The 14,946-nt window shown below is 50.2% G+C and overlaps 3 protein-coding genes across 3 annotated transcripts; all 3 read left to right on the top strand.

The window, feature by feature from the left end:
- The first annotated feature begins 762 nt into the window (after window positions 1-762).
- On the top strand, window positions 763-5,100 carry LOC100897674 (sodium-coupled monocarboxylate transporter 1). The gene is made up of 10 exons (XM_029110529.1): window positions 763-954; window positions 1,786-1,979; window positions 3,048-3,116; window positions 3,288-3,407; window positions 3,492-3,646; window positions 3,730-3,870; window positions 3,970-4,298; window positions 4,390-4,812; window positions 4,857-4,862; window positions 4,961-5,100. Exons 1-10 carry the CDS (start codon window positions 810-812, stop codon window positions 5,098-5,100), a joined length of 1,722 nt encoding a protein of 573 aa, XP_028966362.1. The 5' UTR covers window positions 763-809.
- Window positions 5,101-7,337: 2,237 nt separating this feature from the next.
- On the top strand, window positions 7,338-8,907 carry AP-2sigma (adaptor protein complex 2, sigma subunit). The gene is made up of 3 exons (XM_003739998.1): window positions 7,338-7,427; window positions 7,986-8,312; window positions 8,479-8,907. The coding sequence occupies exons 2-3, from the start codon at window positions 7,986-7,988 to the stop codon at window positions 8,578-8,580; spliced, it is 429 nt and encodes a 142-aa protein (XP_003740046.1). The 5' UTR covers window positions 7,338-7,427; the 3' UTR covers window positions 8,581-8,907.
- A 1,143-nt stretch (window positions 8,908-10,050) lies between these two features.
- On the top strand, window positions 10,051-13,070 carry LOC114828004 (uncharacterized). The gene is made up of 9 exons (XM_029110530.1): window positions 10,051-10,196; window positions 10,386-10,520; window positions 10,637-10,799; window positions 10,885-11,278; window positions 11,380-11,653; window positions 11,754-12,154; window positions 12,258-12,401; window positions 12,498-12,623; window positions 12,751-13,070. The coding sequence occupies exons 1-9, from the start codon at window positions 10,051-10,053 to the stop codon at window positions 13,068-13,070; spliced, it is 2,103 nt and encodes a 700-aa protein (XP_028966363.1).
- Window positions 13,071-14,946: the final 1,876 nt, after the last annotated feature.

A 14,946-nucleotide genomic window follows, 5' to 3' on the forward strand; every position in this document is an offset into this window, starting at 1 on the left:
TCGAGCCTCTTCGATCGATGTCGGTCGCGATACTGACGGAAAATTAGGCTTGTAAATGGCTCTAGAAAGCATAGCTCACTGGAAGGAAAGTTCCGCTGTGATTGACTCGCATGACCCCGGAATAGAAAGCGAACCCTTTTTCACCGCGGAGCGTTTGAATTGCTCCGCTTGATCTACGACAGGGAAGAACGCCCGAAGCAGCGTGCCCATTTGTCTTTTCCTTTCAAGACATTCGTTCGTCGAGAATTCCATCCAGACTTCGATCGAAGACTGAATCTGAAACTCGTCGAGCAGACCGGACAAATTGAATCGAATATAGAATGTACCTACACATGTTTTTCCTCTCCTGGACCATATCGAGGCAGAAACTTTTTTGGACGCCTCTCAGCGCAGGACACAGAAATTAATCCCACCGATCGAGACCGGGTGTCCACATTACGGAGTTCATTCTTGTGAAACGGTCCAAACCCTAACAAGCGATAACGCGTTTTTCCTGTCCTGCGGTAACAAACGATGCCTAGACCCTCCTGGTTGATGGAGACTTGTCGGGACCGGTGAACACGATTGTTGTCTGGCTTGCCGGCTCGTTTGTCAACCGCTCGACTGTACATGCGTCAGTTTCGACGTGCTCAATGGATCGGCTTGATCTCGACTCCCGGAGCAGTAGCGATTGGAGGACTCATTGAGAGTGCGATCGCTGTCGTGTTATCTTCTCCCTCGTACATACATTTTACGGCCAGGCCCAGCGCCTGGCGGGAAACCACCTTCAGTAGTGGCATTCGTCCCAATCGTTTGCACTCGGACTCGAGATGGGTGCAGCGCAATTCGCTCTACTGGACTACCTCGTTCTCCTCGGTTTCCTTCTCGTGTCGACACTCATAGGAGTCTACTTCGCCTGGAAGGATCGGCGCAGCACCAGTAACAAGACCTTCCTCACCGGGAACAAAGAATTAGGTGAGCCCTCAATGCTCCATTCTCTTGCTCGTCGCTTCCTGGTCGGGAGGACTGATCCGCTTCCGAAGAACCAAAGTCCGAGAATGCTCTCGTCGGTTTCTCATCACTTCCTCATTCTCCGCTCATCTTCGATGAGCAGCGAGACCGGCCGTGCCGGCGAAGCATCGCACTGCTTCGGATGGGCGGTCGGAAAAATTTAATTTTCTGGAAGATGTTGTGGACGACTCCAGCGAGGAAGTTGCATGCGAAGCAGCGAAATCTCTGCGCTTGAAGAAAGCATCTACGGTGCAGACGCATTGAGTCTGCACGCGACAGGAAATATAGTGGAGTGGGTCTCCCGGGTGCGGTGACTTCCCGATTCTGCCTCGCCACGCATATGAGAGAAATGAACTCCGAGATCCCGTTCAAAAAGCAACAGACTCTCCCAGCCAGAAATTCTCACGATTGAGCAGAATCTTCGTCACAGATTTCTCGTTCGCTGACCACAGTATCCAGAGACATATCACCATCATACCCCTCACTCTTTGGTCCACCGGACAATGAATATTTCGCGAAAGTAGGGACTTTTGACCTTTGAAATAGGATGAGTTCCCTAAGAGCCTGGCAGAGAGCACCGTGAGAACTGCACAAGACATTCATATCGAAAGCTTTCTCTGAAGTACTTTCGTTCCTCCCACATTCATCGATAACCTATTGAATGCGGAACAATTTTGAAGCAGTCTGGCTCGGCCTCTTTAGAGTTTCCTCTTAGTCTCGGGACCAATGTCCCACATTTGCCCTCGATTCGAGTCCTAAGTGCCGCTGAGCTACGAGTTTGAATTTCTTCTCCAGGATGGGTTCCCGTGTCGTTCTCGATGATGGCATCCTACTTGTCGTCAATAGCGATCTTGGGACTACCTTCAGAAGTGTACAACCGAGGAGCTATCTTGTGGCTCGGAGCCGTTTCTGCTACGATCGCAATTCTGGTAGCCGCGAGAGTTTTCCTTCCAATGTACTACAACATGGACATCACCTCCATCAACGAAGTAAGCATCTGTTCTCCGTATCACTAGCTGAATCCACCAGAGGGATTATGGCCCTACTCGACGCCGCGCCGCCGCCACCCTCCTCCAATTTCTCTCCCGAAGAGTCGAGACCTTCGCGAATCGGAAAGAATCGAAATCCTCCCGGGGGGAATCAATAGTCTAGAGTCCTCAAATACTTCGAGCGTGCATCGGAAATTTCAAGCTGGCGGTCGAAGGGAAGAGCCGGCAGCAGCTTCCGAATCAGATCTGTCCGAGCTTTCCTTAACTTATCTGTGAAGTCGAGTTCCTCCGTACACTCAGCGAGAAAGAAAGGGTTCGGTGGACCAGAATCAGCGCTTTCAGGCGCGCCCCAAATAGCTCAATGACCGGGAAGTTTTTCAACGCTCTCTCAAATTACGCATCCACGTGAGTCGTCTCGTGCTTATCACTGGGTCGCCTGACTCTTTATATTTTTAGTCTGTCTACGATAGCAATTACTGTTAAAAATCTCAAGGAAGCGCCGGAATGGCTAGGACTACGCGGGAAACGATTTTTGGCCGCATTCCGCCAATGGTGCATTACAAGCCAGGGAAGCAAAGGCTCCGACAGGGTTGACACGGAGCTCGTATTCCAAAGCCTCCAAACCCTCGATATCGAAATAGACGTCCTTTCTGGACTTTCGACACGTGGCCACTGTAAAATACACGCTCCCGGGTTCGTGGAACGGAGATAGCTCGAATGTCTTAGGACCTAAGTGGACTCGGAAGCGGTAATTGGCTTAAACGAGCGCGACCCCTGGGGTCGTAAATCACAATTTTCGGCTTCGCTGATTCATGATCCTACCTTGCCGACAATCGTGACCACACTCAAAGAGAGTAAACAAGAAGGACGAGCAAAAGCAACAAGATCCCTTCCAGTGACCTTGGAATAATTCGACATCCAACTCCCTCATTCAACTGTTTATAATGAATTGATGAATCTATTTTTTTGGAACCGAGCTCCATAAGCTTTGAACGCCGTGCAGAACCCGAGCCCCGGGAATATACTCCTTCACATGTTTTGATTCATAACGGCGAATATCTTTCGCAGTATCTGGAGAAGAGATTCAACTCGACTGCAGTGAGAAGCTTGGCGGCTGGAGTCTTCGTAATACAGACGGTACCGTGTAGCTTAATAATCCATGCTACATTGTTCGTGATGATCACAAGAAAGAAGCCGGTGGCGAATACGGCGCTACAGATGGCTGGAGCTTGGATGTTCGGACAAGAGCTCCATCGCCCGTGGAGCGAACTATCAAGGAACTCTTAATGAATACAGCTTTGATCTTAGCTATTGTACATGGGCGTCGTCCTCTATGGTCCCTCCCTGGCACTCGGCTCAGTAACCGGAATCCCGGTTTGGATGTCTATTCTGCTGAACGGGCTCGTTTGCACCTTCTACACGGCCATAGTGAGTACTTCTAGTCCTCGCTTGTCTGCTACCGTAATTCTCTCTTCTCGTTCCTGAAACGACGGATCGATTTCTGCTCCCCAGGGCGGGATGAAAGCAGTTGTCTGGACGGATGTCGTGCAGATGATCTTGATCTACGCGGGATACATCATGGTTTGCGTGGCGGGAATTTCGCACGTCGGCGGCATCGGAAGAGTGATTGAAATCAATCAGCAAGGAGGCCGGCTCATCTTTGCCAAGTAGGAGTTTTCTTCCTCGGCGCTGCAAAAGCGAACAGCGATCTGGGATGAAACCTTATGAGATTTTTAATCATCGTCCCCAGTTGGAGTTTCAACCCTTACTACACGTACACAACATGGAACGTCACGCTTTCCTGGACCATAGGCTGGATGGGCGCCTACTGCGCCAGCCAGACTCAAGTGCAAAGATATTCCGCCATAGCCTCGTTGGAGAAGGCCAGAAAGTGAGTTCGGACCCGCAAATGTCTTTCCAATAGTTCCTCGCAGGTGTTTTTCTCAATTTCCCAATCTTGATGTTGAAATCCACCACCCATGGATTCCAGAGCTCTACTGTGGAACATTCCCGGAGTCTCCTCAACGCTCCTTCTATCAGTACTTTCGGGACTCGTGCTGTACGCGGTCTATGGTCATTGCGACCCACGGTTCCGCGGAGACATTGAGAAAACCGATCAGTTGATGCCATTCATCATTCAAGATCTCTTGAGAGACTATCCCGGTCTGTCGGGTCTCCTCGTTGCATCTGTGTTCAGCGGATCACTGTCGACTTTGTCTTCCGGCTACAATGCATTGGCGGCGGTGACGTGGGACGATTTCATCAGACCGAGAGTGAGCCTCTCCGATCGACAAGCCGTGTACACCACGAAAGCCGTCGGTAAGGCCACATGAAGCTACCGCATTTTCTCGGCTCATTCCGATATTAGAGGGGGCCGAGCTTTCTTCATGGGTAATTATTTCTTCCTCAGCCGGAATGTACGGTGTCCTCTCGGTGTTCATCGCCTTCTTGGCTGGATCTATGGAATCTATCATTCAAGCCTCGTCATCGCTAATCGGCGCGATGACCGGCCCACTCTTGGCTGTGTTCGTCCTCGGCATAACGATTCCATACGTGCGGAAGAATGGCGCCTTATGGGGCGTCTGCCTCGGGCTCGCCTTCGCTTGGTGGTTGACACTGGGTTCAATCATCTACCCGCGCAGCGGGGATAATCTTCCTGTAGACAACGCGCAGTGTCTCGCGCCGAACGCTACGCTGTTGGAGAGAGGATCGTTCGATCCTCCGAAGACTCCCGATGGCATCATGGCGTTCTATCACATCTCGTTCATTTGGATCTCTGCTTTAGGTTTCGTCGCAACTTTGATTTTCGCCGTCGCCGTTTCGACTTTCTTCGGTGAGTCCCGCGGGTCAAAATACACACTTCTCTTCTTTCGAAAGAATCCGGTCCGCGAATGACACCGATGATAATTACCGAGCCGATGCAAGGGCTCTGTACCGGTCGTGAAGTCGATGAGGGTGTCAAGTTGGGTTCTATTTCGCAGATGACAAGACCGAGAAACTCGATCCTCGGTACATCGTTCCCTTCGCGAGACGCTTCATGGATCTGGGAGACGACCCGATGAAAATGACGTCATACAAAGCTGTTCCCACAAATGAACAAAACCGAAACTCCCATCTGTAATCTGAATTGTATACCTAAGCCTAGAAATCCAGGTTTCGTACCTGGTGTAAATATTTTTGGAAATGAATTTCAAAATATCCAATCTTTCTACGGGACCTCGAGATGACCCCACTGATGGCCCGATGCTCTATGAGTGAAAATGAATGATTCATGAACGAATCTTTATCGGCTGAATCGGGTGTTGGATAGGGATTGGCGAGAAAAGAACCTCTTGCTGAATATCACGGATGGGAGGAATCCAGGCGGTAGCGAGTACATATTACTCTTTCCAAATCGACGGGAACTTTTTCGATCGTTCGAGTGCGCCCAGAACATCGTAATCGAACTGAAGGAAGATCGCTGTGCCCGTAAACATGGTCGCGATGTAGGTGAACATGTTCGCTTTACAGTTGGCTACGTCGTCGACTACCTTCAACGCATCGAAGTCCTCTCGATACTCGAGTATCGACCTCGTTTCGAGCACGTCTTGACGCGATACTCCGAGCCTCCCGAAATCCAACATACACGGTTTACACATCGAAGCCTCGATGCTCTGGGAATGTCGTATGATAAGCGTGCCGAGACAACTGAGAACGTACACCTGAGTTATCTGCAGCAGGGCGCTCGTGAAGGAAACCACTTCGAGAATGTGATGGTGGAGAGAGTTGTTTTTCCAGAGGATCACCAAACCGAACTGATATACGCAGAGGAAGAAAACTTTCACGTAGATCGTGATCAACGTTTGAGAGAAGACGTCGTTTACGTCTTTGATCATGCTCCGCAGGAATAGTTTCGAGCCCGCCACCCGTATGCCGGTCTCGTAGTTAGCCGCGGGATTCCTCATCATTGCGTCGAGGCAGAAGAGCTTCCAACGTAGAGCTGCCTCGATCTGCGCGTACACGCAAAACGTCAGGTACTGAATCGGCCAGACGTATACACCGCAAATGTTCCCCACTTGGAGCATGATTGGGTCTTTTTCCATGACGCTATTGACCGCAACGTTTATGTCGATCCCGAAAGATGACACGCTGAGGGCGAGTTGAGTGTAGAATGACGCCGAGCAGAATCTGGCCGGCACGACCTCGTTGCTGAGGATAATTCTCGACAGCTCCCGGTCGTTCTTCATCATGGTCAAACCGCCGGAAATTATGATGGCGACATTGCTTAGGAACTTTGCGAGCTTTGCGATTTGCAGGAGCGACGGTTTGAGACTTGTGGTCACGTAGGCCTCATAAACTTCACCGCCGACGAACAGCATCGTGAGAACCCAGACAACGTATCTTCGCAATCTCGTCCAGAAATCCAGCTTCGTCGAGCGTTTTTCCGCCGCTCTTTTTATGCAGACGCCGTAGAGGGCACAGTAAGCAGAGAAGAAGAAAAAGGCAACACGCGAGCCGCGAGGAGGCCTCGTTTGTTCGATTGGATACATTCATAAAGACGTTTGGGGATTCACGAGCAAGCGATCAATCGAGTCTTCGGAAGCTCATACCGACTGGCTAGGTCACTGGTCTCGACGATACTCAAGGGTGCGCCACCACGGAGCGCTGAATTATTCGAAATTATTTCCATGAGGTCGATGGATACGGGCAAGGAATCTTCTGTTGCCTGAGTTGCCAAACCAGTCTGGAACAGTCTCTGGAAATTAGGGATCGCTACGCGACGATTTCCAATCACACCTTCAATCTGGTCTCGGTCAAGACAATGAAGATGATTACAGGGCTGCAACGAGAACATCTTGCGGAAATCATTCTTTGTAGGCGAGACCTTGAGCGATTCTCTGGAGGGAGCCATGAATGGAGACATGGCTGGCGCAAGGTCGCTCTGCCTCAGCCAGTCTCGGAATTGAGTCAAGGTCGGAATGATTAATCGGGAAGATCTAGGCTCCTGGATAGAGGGTACCAGGCTGAGAATGATGGACACTCACTTGAGGCCACAAAGCTTCGCATTCGCGCTGCTTCGAGAGCGGATCCAGAGTTCTTCCGAGGAGCGGCGCGTTCAGTTGAGACTACGAATTATCGGGAAGCCCCCGATAATTCCGATCCTCCGAGAGTGCACGAAGGGGGGAGGGGGTTGGCTGTGAGGACATCCACTGCCTCCCTGAATTTATTCCGGGGCAGAAGCCCGTCGCACAATCGTTCCGCCACAAGATTCTTTCTCTCCGCGGCTTTGGACGGATCTCCCTCGATCAAACGTCAGAATTCGAATTTGGCGCCACAGCTGGTGAAGTCAATATGGCGTCCGGGGATCGGCGGCGAGACAGGAGGTGTTTCTATTTCTGAAGAAATCCTCCCGGACGGATTCAGGCAAAAACGGTGTGGTGTATTCCCGTCACCCTACACCGCTCCACGGTGAGTCCTTGAGGTCTCTTCCGGAATCGAGCGGGAAACAGCACCGGTAGTACACCATAACAAGCGACTCGGACAGGTTTTCGAACGGACCTCCAGTTGATGACAGCGGATTGCCAATTTCTTTTTATCGAATCATAAGTACCCTCCGCGGAACTTGTGCAAATATTGCGGATTCAAGCGAGAGGAGCGCGTGCTCAGGAGCCACAATCAGCGATTTTCCCGCATTCTGAGAGAGATCCCGATTGGGCTTGTGCAACTACAGAATTCCTGCGTTGACACGCGTATACACCTGACTGAGTCAGATTTCCCTCAAAGCACCGTCACGATGCGCTTGATCTGCTGGCGATGAAACGCAGACGAGGCTCAATCCAGAGCGCTGATAATCCGGAAACCGAAGAGCTATTCGCGATTTTATGGATTCGTGAGAATCCATCGCTCGATTCGGGGCGTTCCACCCATCGACTTTCGATGCGCTCGCGGGATGGAGGCTTCGCTAGAGGTTTTACTCAAAGCGTCCCCGTGGCTTCTTCTGAACGATACTTCATATTAACCTTTCAGATGATCCGGTTCATCCTGATTCAGAACCGAGCCGGCAAAACTCGACTAGCGAAATGGTACATGAATTTCGACGACGACGAGAAACAGAAGCTTATCGAGGAAGTCCACGCAGTAGTGACAGTTCGAGATGCCAAACACACGAACTTCGTCGAGTTCCGAAACTTCAAGATTGTTTACCGACGGTACGCCGGCTTGTATTTCTGTATCTGCGTTGATGTCGGCGACAACAACCTGGCGTATCTAGAGGCAATACATAATTTCGTTGAGGTCTTGAACGAATATTTCCACAATGTGTGCGAGCTGGATCTCGTCTTCAATTTCTACAAGGTAATTGGCGATCCCTTTGATCCTTTTTGATGATTGACCGCTCGATGAGGAGTTTCGCATCACTTCCTTCCCCAGCGAGAAGGAATTGAGGCAAATGAGTTCCGAGCATGCCCCACAGCATCGATCGTAAGGGGGAAGAATTTAAGCGAGAGCCTTTCCCCCTCAGGTTTACAGCGTGGTAGACGAAATGTTTCTCGCGGGTGAAATTCGAGAAACGAGTCAAACCAAAGTTTTGAAGCAACTCCTGGTCTACAATTCCCTGGAATAGATGAATGCATCGATATGGTTGTACGCGTGAATTATTTTCGCATCCATTCTAGAACATTATATGATGAATACGAACACCATGGTTCCGACACCAGGTGTTCCCTAATAACCTAACATACTGGCAACGGTTGCGGCAGTCTTTCAAGGGCGACTTCGGACGTTCCCCGAACTGTGTTCTCGGCGGAGTTTTGTTCAGAAGGAGAGATTTGGATGAATGAAACTCGGTGTATTAGAAGCAATATTACGTTACGGTCATCGAATGCCTAAAATCTCAGAGAGCCGTTGCCACTGACATTTCCTCTGTACAAAATAAACGACTCAGAACTTAGGCCTGCGGCGTCATCCTTCCTACCCTTAGGACGAGGAACATCAGGGGGAATTCCCCGCGTCCGCGATATCGAATGCTGCTGATCGGGGACGAGGGTAAGGGTTCCGATTCGTCAGGAGCTGCTCTGATTGGAGCGATATATGCCCAGGTTACACCGAAAGCTCCTCCAAGATTTCGTCTGCCATTAGAGTTTCGGGTCCCTAAGACTTTCTTTGCTATTCCCGCCCGCTCTGGCGGCCTCTGCGCAAAGCTTGCATTGGCTTAATCGCGAGCTCTCGTTAACAGAGTAGTGATCTTAGAGACGCGCATCGAGCTATTTATCCTATTCTTCCGACGGTGAAGAGGATTTCTTCACTCGCCCCGATTACCGTCGCTTCGCGTCGACGTATATGGACAAATCATACACTGGTCTCGAGATCCTGTTAGTCCCTCGCCACCTATCCTAATCCAAGTGTCGTGGAAACTCTCCGAGCTCTCTCATGGGGTCCGATTTGGATCAATATGATCGCAGCGACACGAGTCGAGTAGTCCGGACCCGAGTTTGCCGAAGTCTTATTTAGATGGAAGGTTCTCTGTACTCAGTAGAGTGACATTCTCACTGAACAAGACTGCATGCTTGCAGTCTCTTCGTCCGAGGGCTCCTTTTGTCTCGCGAGAATGATGGTTGCCCAACTCTGATATGAGCCCGTATGTTCGCTCCGGGCTAATTTATTGATTTCCGCCTGAGAGGAGCTTTGTTTTCTTGGAACCACCGTCGTGAGGCCGTCCGTTCTTCCTTGACACAACAGCTCGGATAATCGCTAATCGAAACAATGCCTCCCAACAGCGGGGTGTACACAAAATTAGATAGTGAGCTCGTCCACGCGGCAATCACCGCTACCGCAACCTTGATATCATTCGGAAAGGGACGCGGTTCGAACTCACGTATTTGTGCATCAAATGATAGCGTTGCATCGGGTAGTGAGACCTGTCTTTCGAGGTCCGTAGGAACTCCGTCGAACTAGGACGCCTTGTGTATAGAACCGAAGACAGCCCACGGTCGCGAGTTCCGGAGAGATGTGCCAAGTCACCGCAAGCGGATACGATTTCCGGTGAGAAGACTGTTATGAAGTGCTTTTTCCTCCTCTGTGCGGAAGTGTCTCCATGAGCTTTGCCGAAGTCAGTCTCGAGGAGATGGAGAAACCCAAGACGGATTTCAATCCTTTCCCACTATACGGGGTTTTGCGCAATGAGATGACATCGAGAAACCTCACTTTCATAATTAACTGCGTCAGGCGCGATTACTTCAGGTGAGTTGTGGAGAATGGGGTTAAGTGGCGGCTACACAGGATGAAATTAGAGTGTTTTGGTAGTTCGACGATCTTCGTATCCTGGAACGCTTGTACTCTTGCCACACGACCGGAAGTTCAGTAGATATTAGTAACGCTTCGCCGGATCGCGAAATTTGTCACAGGACCAATTAGTTGAAATTCCCTCAGATACGAGTTCGCCATCCAAATGGTTCTGAAAACGATACGAATCCCCTACCGGATAGTTCACATGGACAATGTAGACTTCAAACACTTTATTGCCGAGTTCATCCTCCACCGACTCACGACATCCGGGGAACAGTGGTGAGACCTTCCGAAAAATACATCGATGGAGTCCGAGCCCACTCGGCCATCGGCTGGTGATCCCATCGGCAATGAAGGGGCGAAACATGATCTTGTCTCGTTTTTCTTCCAAAAAGGTTCGATATTTTCATGCTGTGCTGGGATGATGGGCGAAACAGTAGTCCGGATTCTGGGAGGCAACGACCTATCGATCAACTCGTAGAAATCTTCCGAGAAAAGAACCACGAGATGGGGAACGTCCGATGGTTATTCTTCACATGGGAGGCGATAATGAAATCGGTATATCAGCAGTATTATCGAGGTATGAGCCGCTGCATGGCCGCAAAACTGAATTTTTTCGAAGTTGGAAGTTCTCTCTTTCCAGATACAGAGGATGTGTGGCGTGATTTATGTCGACCTAAAGCAGCGTCCCGCGAAAATCTTCTCGGAGTCCATCGACGAAATTCGGAAATGTGGCGGGAGGATGGTGTTCTTGGACTATAAAGGCGGACAGGAGCACCTATTGCGGAATCCAACTATTGTCAATGCGTCGATATTCGAGCACGAAATCGAGTTTCAGAGGCTGGGCTACCTGACGGTTCTCTGCGAATTCAGCTCACCGGCTCGAAAATACTTCTGTGGCGAGCAACCACAGAGAGAGATATTCGATGCCTTGAGTCGAAAAGTCAACATCAGTTTGAGGAAAAGTGACGCTCGTCACTTCGGTAGATGCATCGACGATGACAGTGACAATATTTTCCTGCGCGGCAAATGCAGCGGTGGGTGGCGAGCTTGTGAGTCTCTGGCGATTCTTATGCCTGTTTGATTGAGTCTCCATCAGCGCTTCGCATTACCATGGCTTCCCGTCTACGGCTTGCAGGCTTGCTCTCCGACATGCAGAAACGTCTTTTCGATCTGTGCGCCGTCAACATTTATCCAACTCAGAATATATCCATGGCGTTGGATTTAGTGTCCTCGTACTACCGTTTCGATCAGCTGACGTTCTTCGCGCCTCCCGCTCAGCGCATCATCGGCTCCTTCAGATCAATTCTGTTGCCATTCCAGGACAATGTTTGGCTGTCGATAGCCTTGACGATGATCGTAACGTCGATTTTCCTATCATTTATGACAAAGCGAGCCTTCGACGCATTCGGGTGAGGAGGAATTTTTTGTACCAATTGGCTATTGAAAGGAATCACGCCGAAAGCGCCTTCCCAGAAATGTGCCCTCGTATAGAGGAACTCTCCATTACAGCCTTTTGAATCACTTATTCTACGTGAGCATGATCGCGACTGGAAGGGTTCCGACTATTCCGGACCGTTTCTATCAAGTCACCTACATCGCGGTCTTGTTGGCCGCCGCATTGTTGGCCAATACCCTCCTGTCACATTTCTACGCCGCGGTCCTTACGTCTTTTAGACAGCATCCTCCAACAACACCCGTGATCGACACTCTGACATCTCTAGAGAAGATATTGAAAAACGAGCCCAGTGCTGTGAACGTCGCGGTTCTTAACGACACGAAATACAATGCGATACTAAATCCTCGAGAACCAACAGATCTGATGAAGCTTATCAGGAACCACACAACATTCTGCGAAACCAAGTCAGAGTGCGTGGAGCTCGTCCTGGAACGCAAGCATGTTCTCCTCGCGAGTGAGTTTATTCTCCTGACACAACCGCCGTAAAGATTGTGGGGCACTGACCTCGTCATTCTAATGAATTCTTTCTTCGATCTCGAATTCGATGTCTACCGAAGCCGACTACAACTTGAAGACGGAGATAGGCACCAATCCTCACACTCAGGCCATTAGCCGAGCTAGGGACAACATTTTCGCTGGAAGGTACTCATTGCCTGTACAGAAGGGGTCGCCCATCAGCAAGCAGGTGATGAAGCTAAATGGTGGGTTTAAGCGAATTATCGAATCGAGTCTTTCACTCCTCTCTATTCGAACGCTATTGTCCGAAGTGGAAGATGATTCCTCGATTGGACTTCAAGGTAAGCTTTTCGAGGGGGGCATCTTCCAACGGATCAATGAGAAAGAAAATTACGAGATAAAGCCTCGTTTCGAGAAAGAGAAACCCTTGCCGCCGAACTCGAAACTGACTCTCAAGGACCTGAAAGGTGTGTTCGATATTCTCACGTCTAATATGCCCGTCTCCACGAGACGACCCCCCCCCCTCCTCCATCGAGATCTAATTCTGTTCTGGAGCGTCCCGATATGTCGCTATTGTTGTTTTCTCTATTCCAGGATTGATGATATTGTACGCAGGTACGAGTCTGATGAGTCTAATTTCGTTTGTTTGCGAGAAAATAGTGCACGGAGCTTTGCGTGACTGCCGTGCGAGGGACCGACGCATCGCTTCACTGTCAAGCCCGTGGAAGCCTCCGGAGAAGAGCCCCTGCGACGATTACGGGAAAGTTCCGAACGGAATCCAGTACCACTCTACGGCTGGATATTCCTCGACATCCGTCCGGAAAGAAGAGACAGTATGCCGCAAGCACAAGGCCAGATCGCGGAGGATTTTATTATTGTGCGACAAAGACGGCAACCCGCTCGATCCGATCTAGTACAAGCAAGAATATCCACGGATTGGAACGAACGAAACTCACGTTTGTCGTGGTCCACGGACCAGGACTTCCCCACTTCATCTATTGTTCATGTCCTTCCTCGAGGATGGGCTCGATTGTGGGACATCAAAAGCGGTCGAATAATACCTCAGTCGTTCGATAGGCAGACAAATTACTTAAATTATTCGTGGCTACCGACGGCAGGCTGCTCATCGAAAGGTGAGCCTGGACAAAGCAAATTCGAGCGACGGACCTCACAAGCAGCTACCTCGAATGAGCTAGCAATTCTATGGAAAACCCTCCATTGGGTTTCATTGTACCCTATGTGTACCCCTCGTCTATCGGGCGCCCCAAGCCACACTGTCCGAAGGGTCTGACTTGTCGCTCGAGCACTCTACCGCGAGAACTCAGTGGACAGTGCGGAGAGTATAATGTGGGGCGATATAATGATCTCTGTCGATAGAAATCACGCCGCAGAATGGTACTGTCATTGCTAGGCCTCCTACCGGGACTTCCTCCGAATTTGTCTCCGAAGCTCGAGGATCCATAGGGCTCATAGAATTTCGCGCTCCATGAAAAATGTTGAGTCGCCTTGTGATAGTTTTCGTGATGATTCAAGAACTTGAGGCTCAAGAAGATCGTTTTCGCAATATCAGTGAAAAGACGAGTGTCGACCCCGAAAAGTTGTTTTTCCTCATCAAGGACGTGATGAACTCCACCGATCTGCTGTTCGTGCTTGACGAGAACACCAAGCATAACGTCAGGTTTGTCATAAGGAGTCCCCTGTCGATCGCTGTGTCTTTCCGTCCTTTCCCCATCGAATGTGACCCGTCGCGTCGTTGAGTTAGCCGACAACCGGCAACATCTAAATATCGAAATCGGGCTTCGAACTTCGGCGACTCCGGGTGTCTTCTAAGAATGATCGGCCGATTTTATAGATTTGTTCTCAACCTTCTTTCAGGGGAGAACTGATGTTGAATCGCTTGCTGAGAGATTGGCCGATGCCGTACGGGATCATAACTGCCAATCAGACGCATTTCACGCACAAAATTATCCACGACATACTGCATAATCTCTCAACCTCGGGAGATCAATGGTGAGGAGCTTATGGATGGAGCGGTTTTACCATTCTTAATCGACAGCCGCGGCTTTTCAGGGAGGCTCAAAGCGATGTGAATAATTATCAGAAGGCGCAGAAGCGATGAGTTTAATTTAGTTTACGGACTCGTTACTTCCTTGGGAAGGGTGATAGGTGACATGTTTCCCTGGCCTCTATCATCCGCAACATTTCCCCAGGGTGGCTTCCGCCGAAAAACGTGCGGGGAGCCACGAGAACAGATCGTTTCCGAAACTGCGGGAGACGGGGGGAAAATGGTGAGAATCTATTCCCTGGGCATTTATCCTCAGGATTTTCGAACATTTCAGGTTCGACATTTTCTTGCCCTGCTGGGTTAATCGTTGGGAAGACGATCGATTAAACCTCTCCAAAGGGTTCGAGAGATTGTTCACCAGATCCAATCACCGCATGGGGAACGTGCGCTGGATCTTCCAGGGGTGCCGCCACTTGATGGCAACGGTGAGCTTTGGCTCCTTGCCCTCCGATACCGGGTTAGCCTCTTCCTCGGGTCCGATGGACTCGAATAGGTTGCATTAAATCTCACCAAAAGAATATCCGTTCTGCAATTAGTTACAACAAAAGTGCGGGATCCTGTACGTGAACCTCATGCATCCCGATCGAATTTTGGGCGAACCCTTAGACCTGATCAGCAAATGTGGAGGTCGAGTCATCTTCGTAGACGGCCAAAGCGGCGGCGAGACCGCGATGCGGAAACCGACCGAGCTGCGCAGCAGCATCTTCCGACATGAGATAGAGTTC

The sequence above is a fragment of the Galendromus occidentalis genome, unplaced genomic scaffold (genome assembly GCF_000255335.2).
Source record: "Galendromus occidentalis unplaced genomic scaffold, Mocc_1.1 scf7180000076694, whole genome shotgun sequence".
Taxonomy (NCBI): domain Eukaryota; kingdom Metazoa; phylum Arthropoda; class Arachnida; order Mesostigmata; family Phytoseiidae; genus Galendromus; species Galendromus occidentalis.

What these genes read in the sequence shown, in the direction of transcription:
- LOC100897674 (XM_029110529.1), top strand. Translation starts at nt 810, where the DNA reads ATGGGTGCAGCGCAATTCGCTCTACTGGACTACCTCGTTCTCCTCGGT. An exon ending in GCACCTTCTACACGGCCATA is followed by an intron (nt 3,408 to 3,491) that starts GTGAGTACTTCT and finishes TCTGCTCCCCAG; the next exon opens with GGCGGGATGAAAGCAGTTGT. An exon ending in TCGTTGGAGAAGGCCAGAAA is followed by an intron (nt 3,871 to 3,969) that starts GTGAGTTCGGAC and finishes CATGGATTCCAG; the next exon opens with AGCTCTACTGTGGAACATTC.
- LOC114828004 (XM_029110530.1), top strand. Translation starts at nt 10,051, where the DNA reads ATGAGCTTTGCCGAAGTCAGTCTCGAGGAGATGGAGAAACCCAAGACG. An exon ending in ACGACATCCGGGGAACAGTG is followed by an intron (nt 10,521 to 10,636) that starts GTGAGACCTTCC and finishes TCTTCCAAAAAG; the next exon opens with GTTCGATATTTTCATGCTGT. An exon ending in GCAGGTGATGAAGCTAAATG is followed by an intron (nt 12,402 to 12,497) that starts GTGGGTTTAAGC and finishes TTGGACTTCAAG; the next exon opens with GTAAGCTTTTCGAGGGGGGC.
- AP-2sigma (XM_003739998.1), top strand. Translation starts at nt 7,986, where the DNA reads ATGATCCGGTTCATCCTGATTCAGAACCGAGCCGGCAAAACTCGACTA. An exon ending in TCGTCTTCAATTTCTACAAG is followed by an intron (nt 8,313 to 8,478) that starts GTAATTGGCGAT and finishes TTTCCCCCTCAG; the next exon opens with GTTTACAGCGTGGTAGACGA.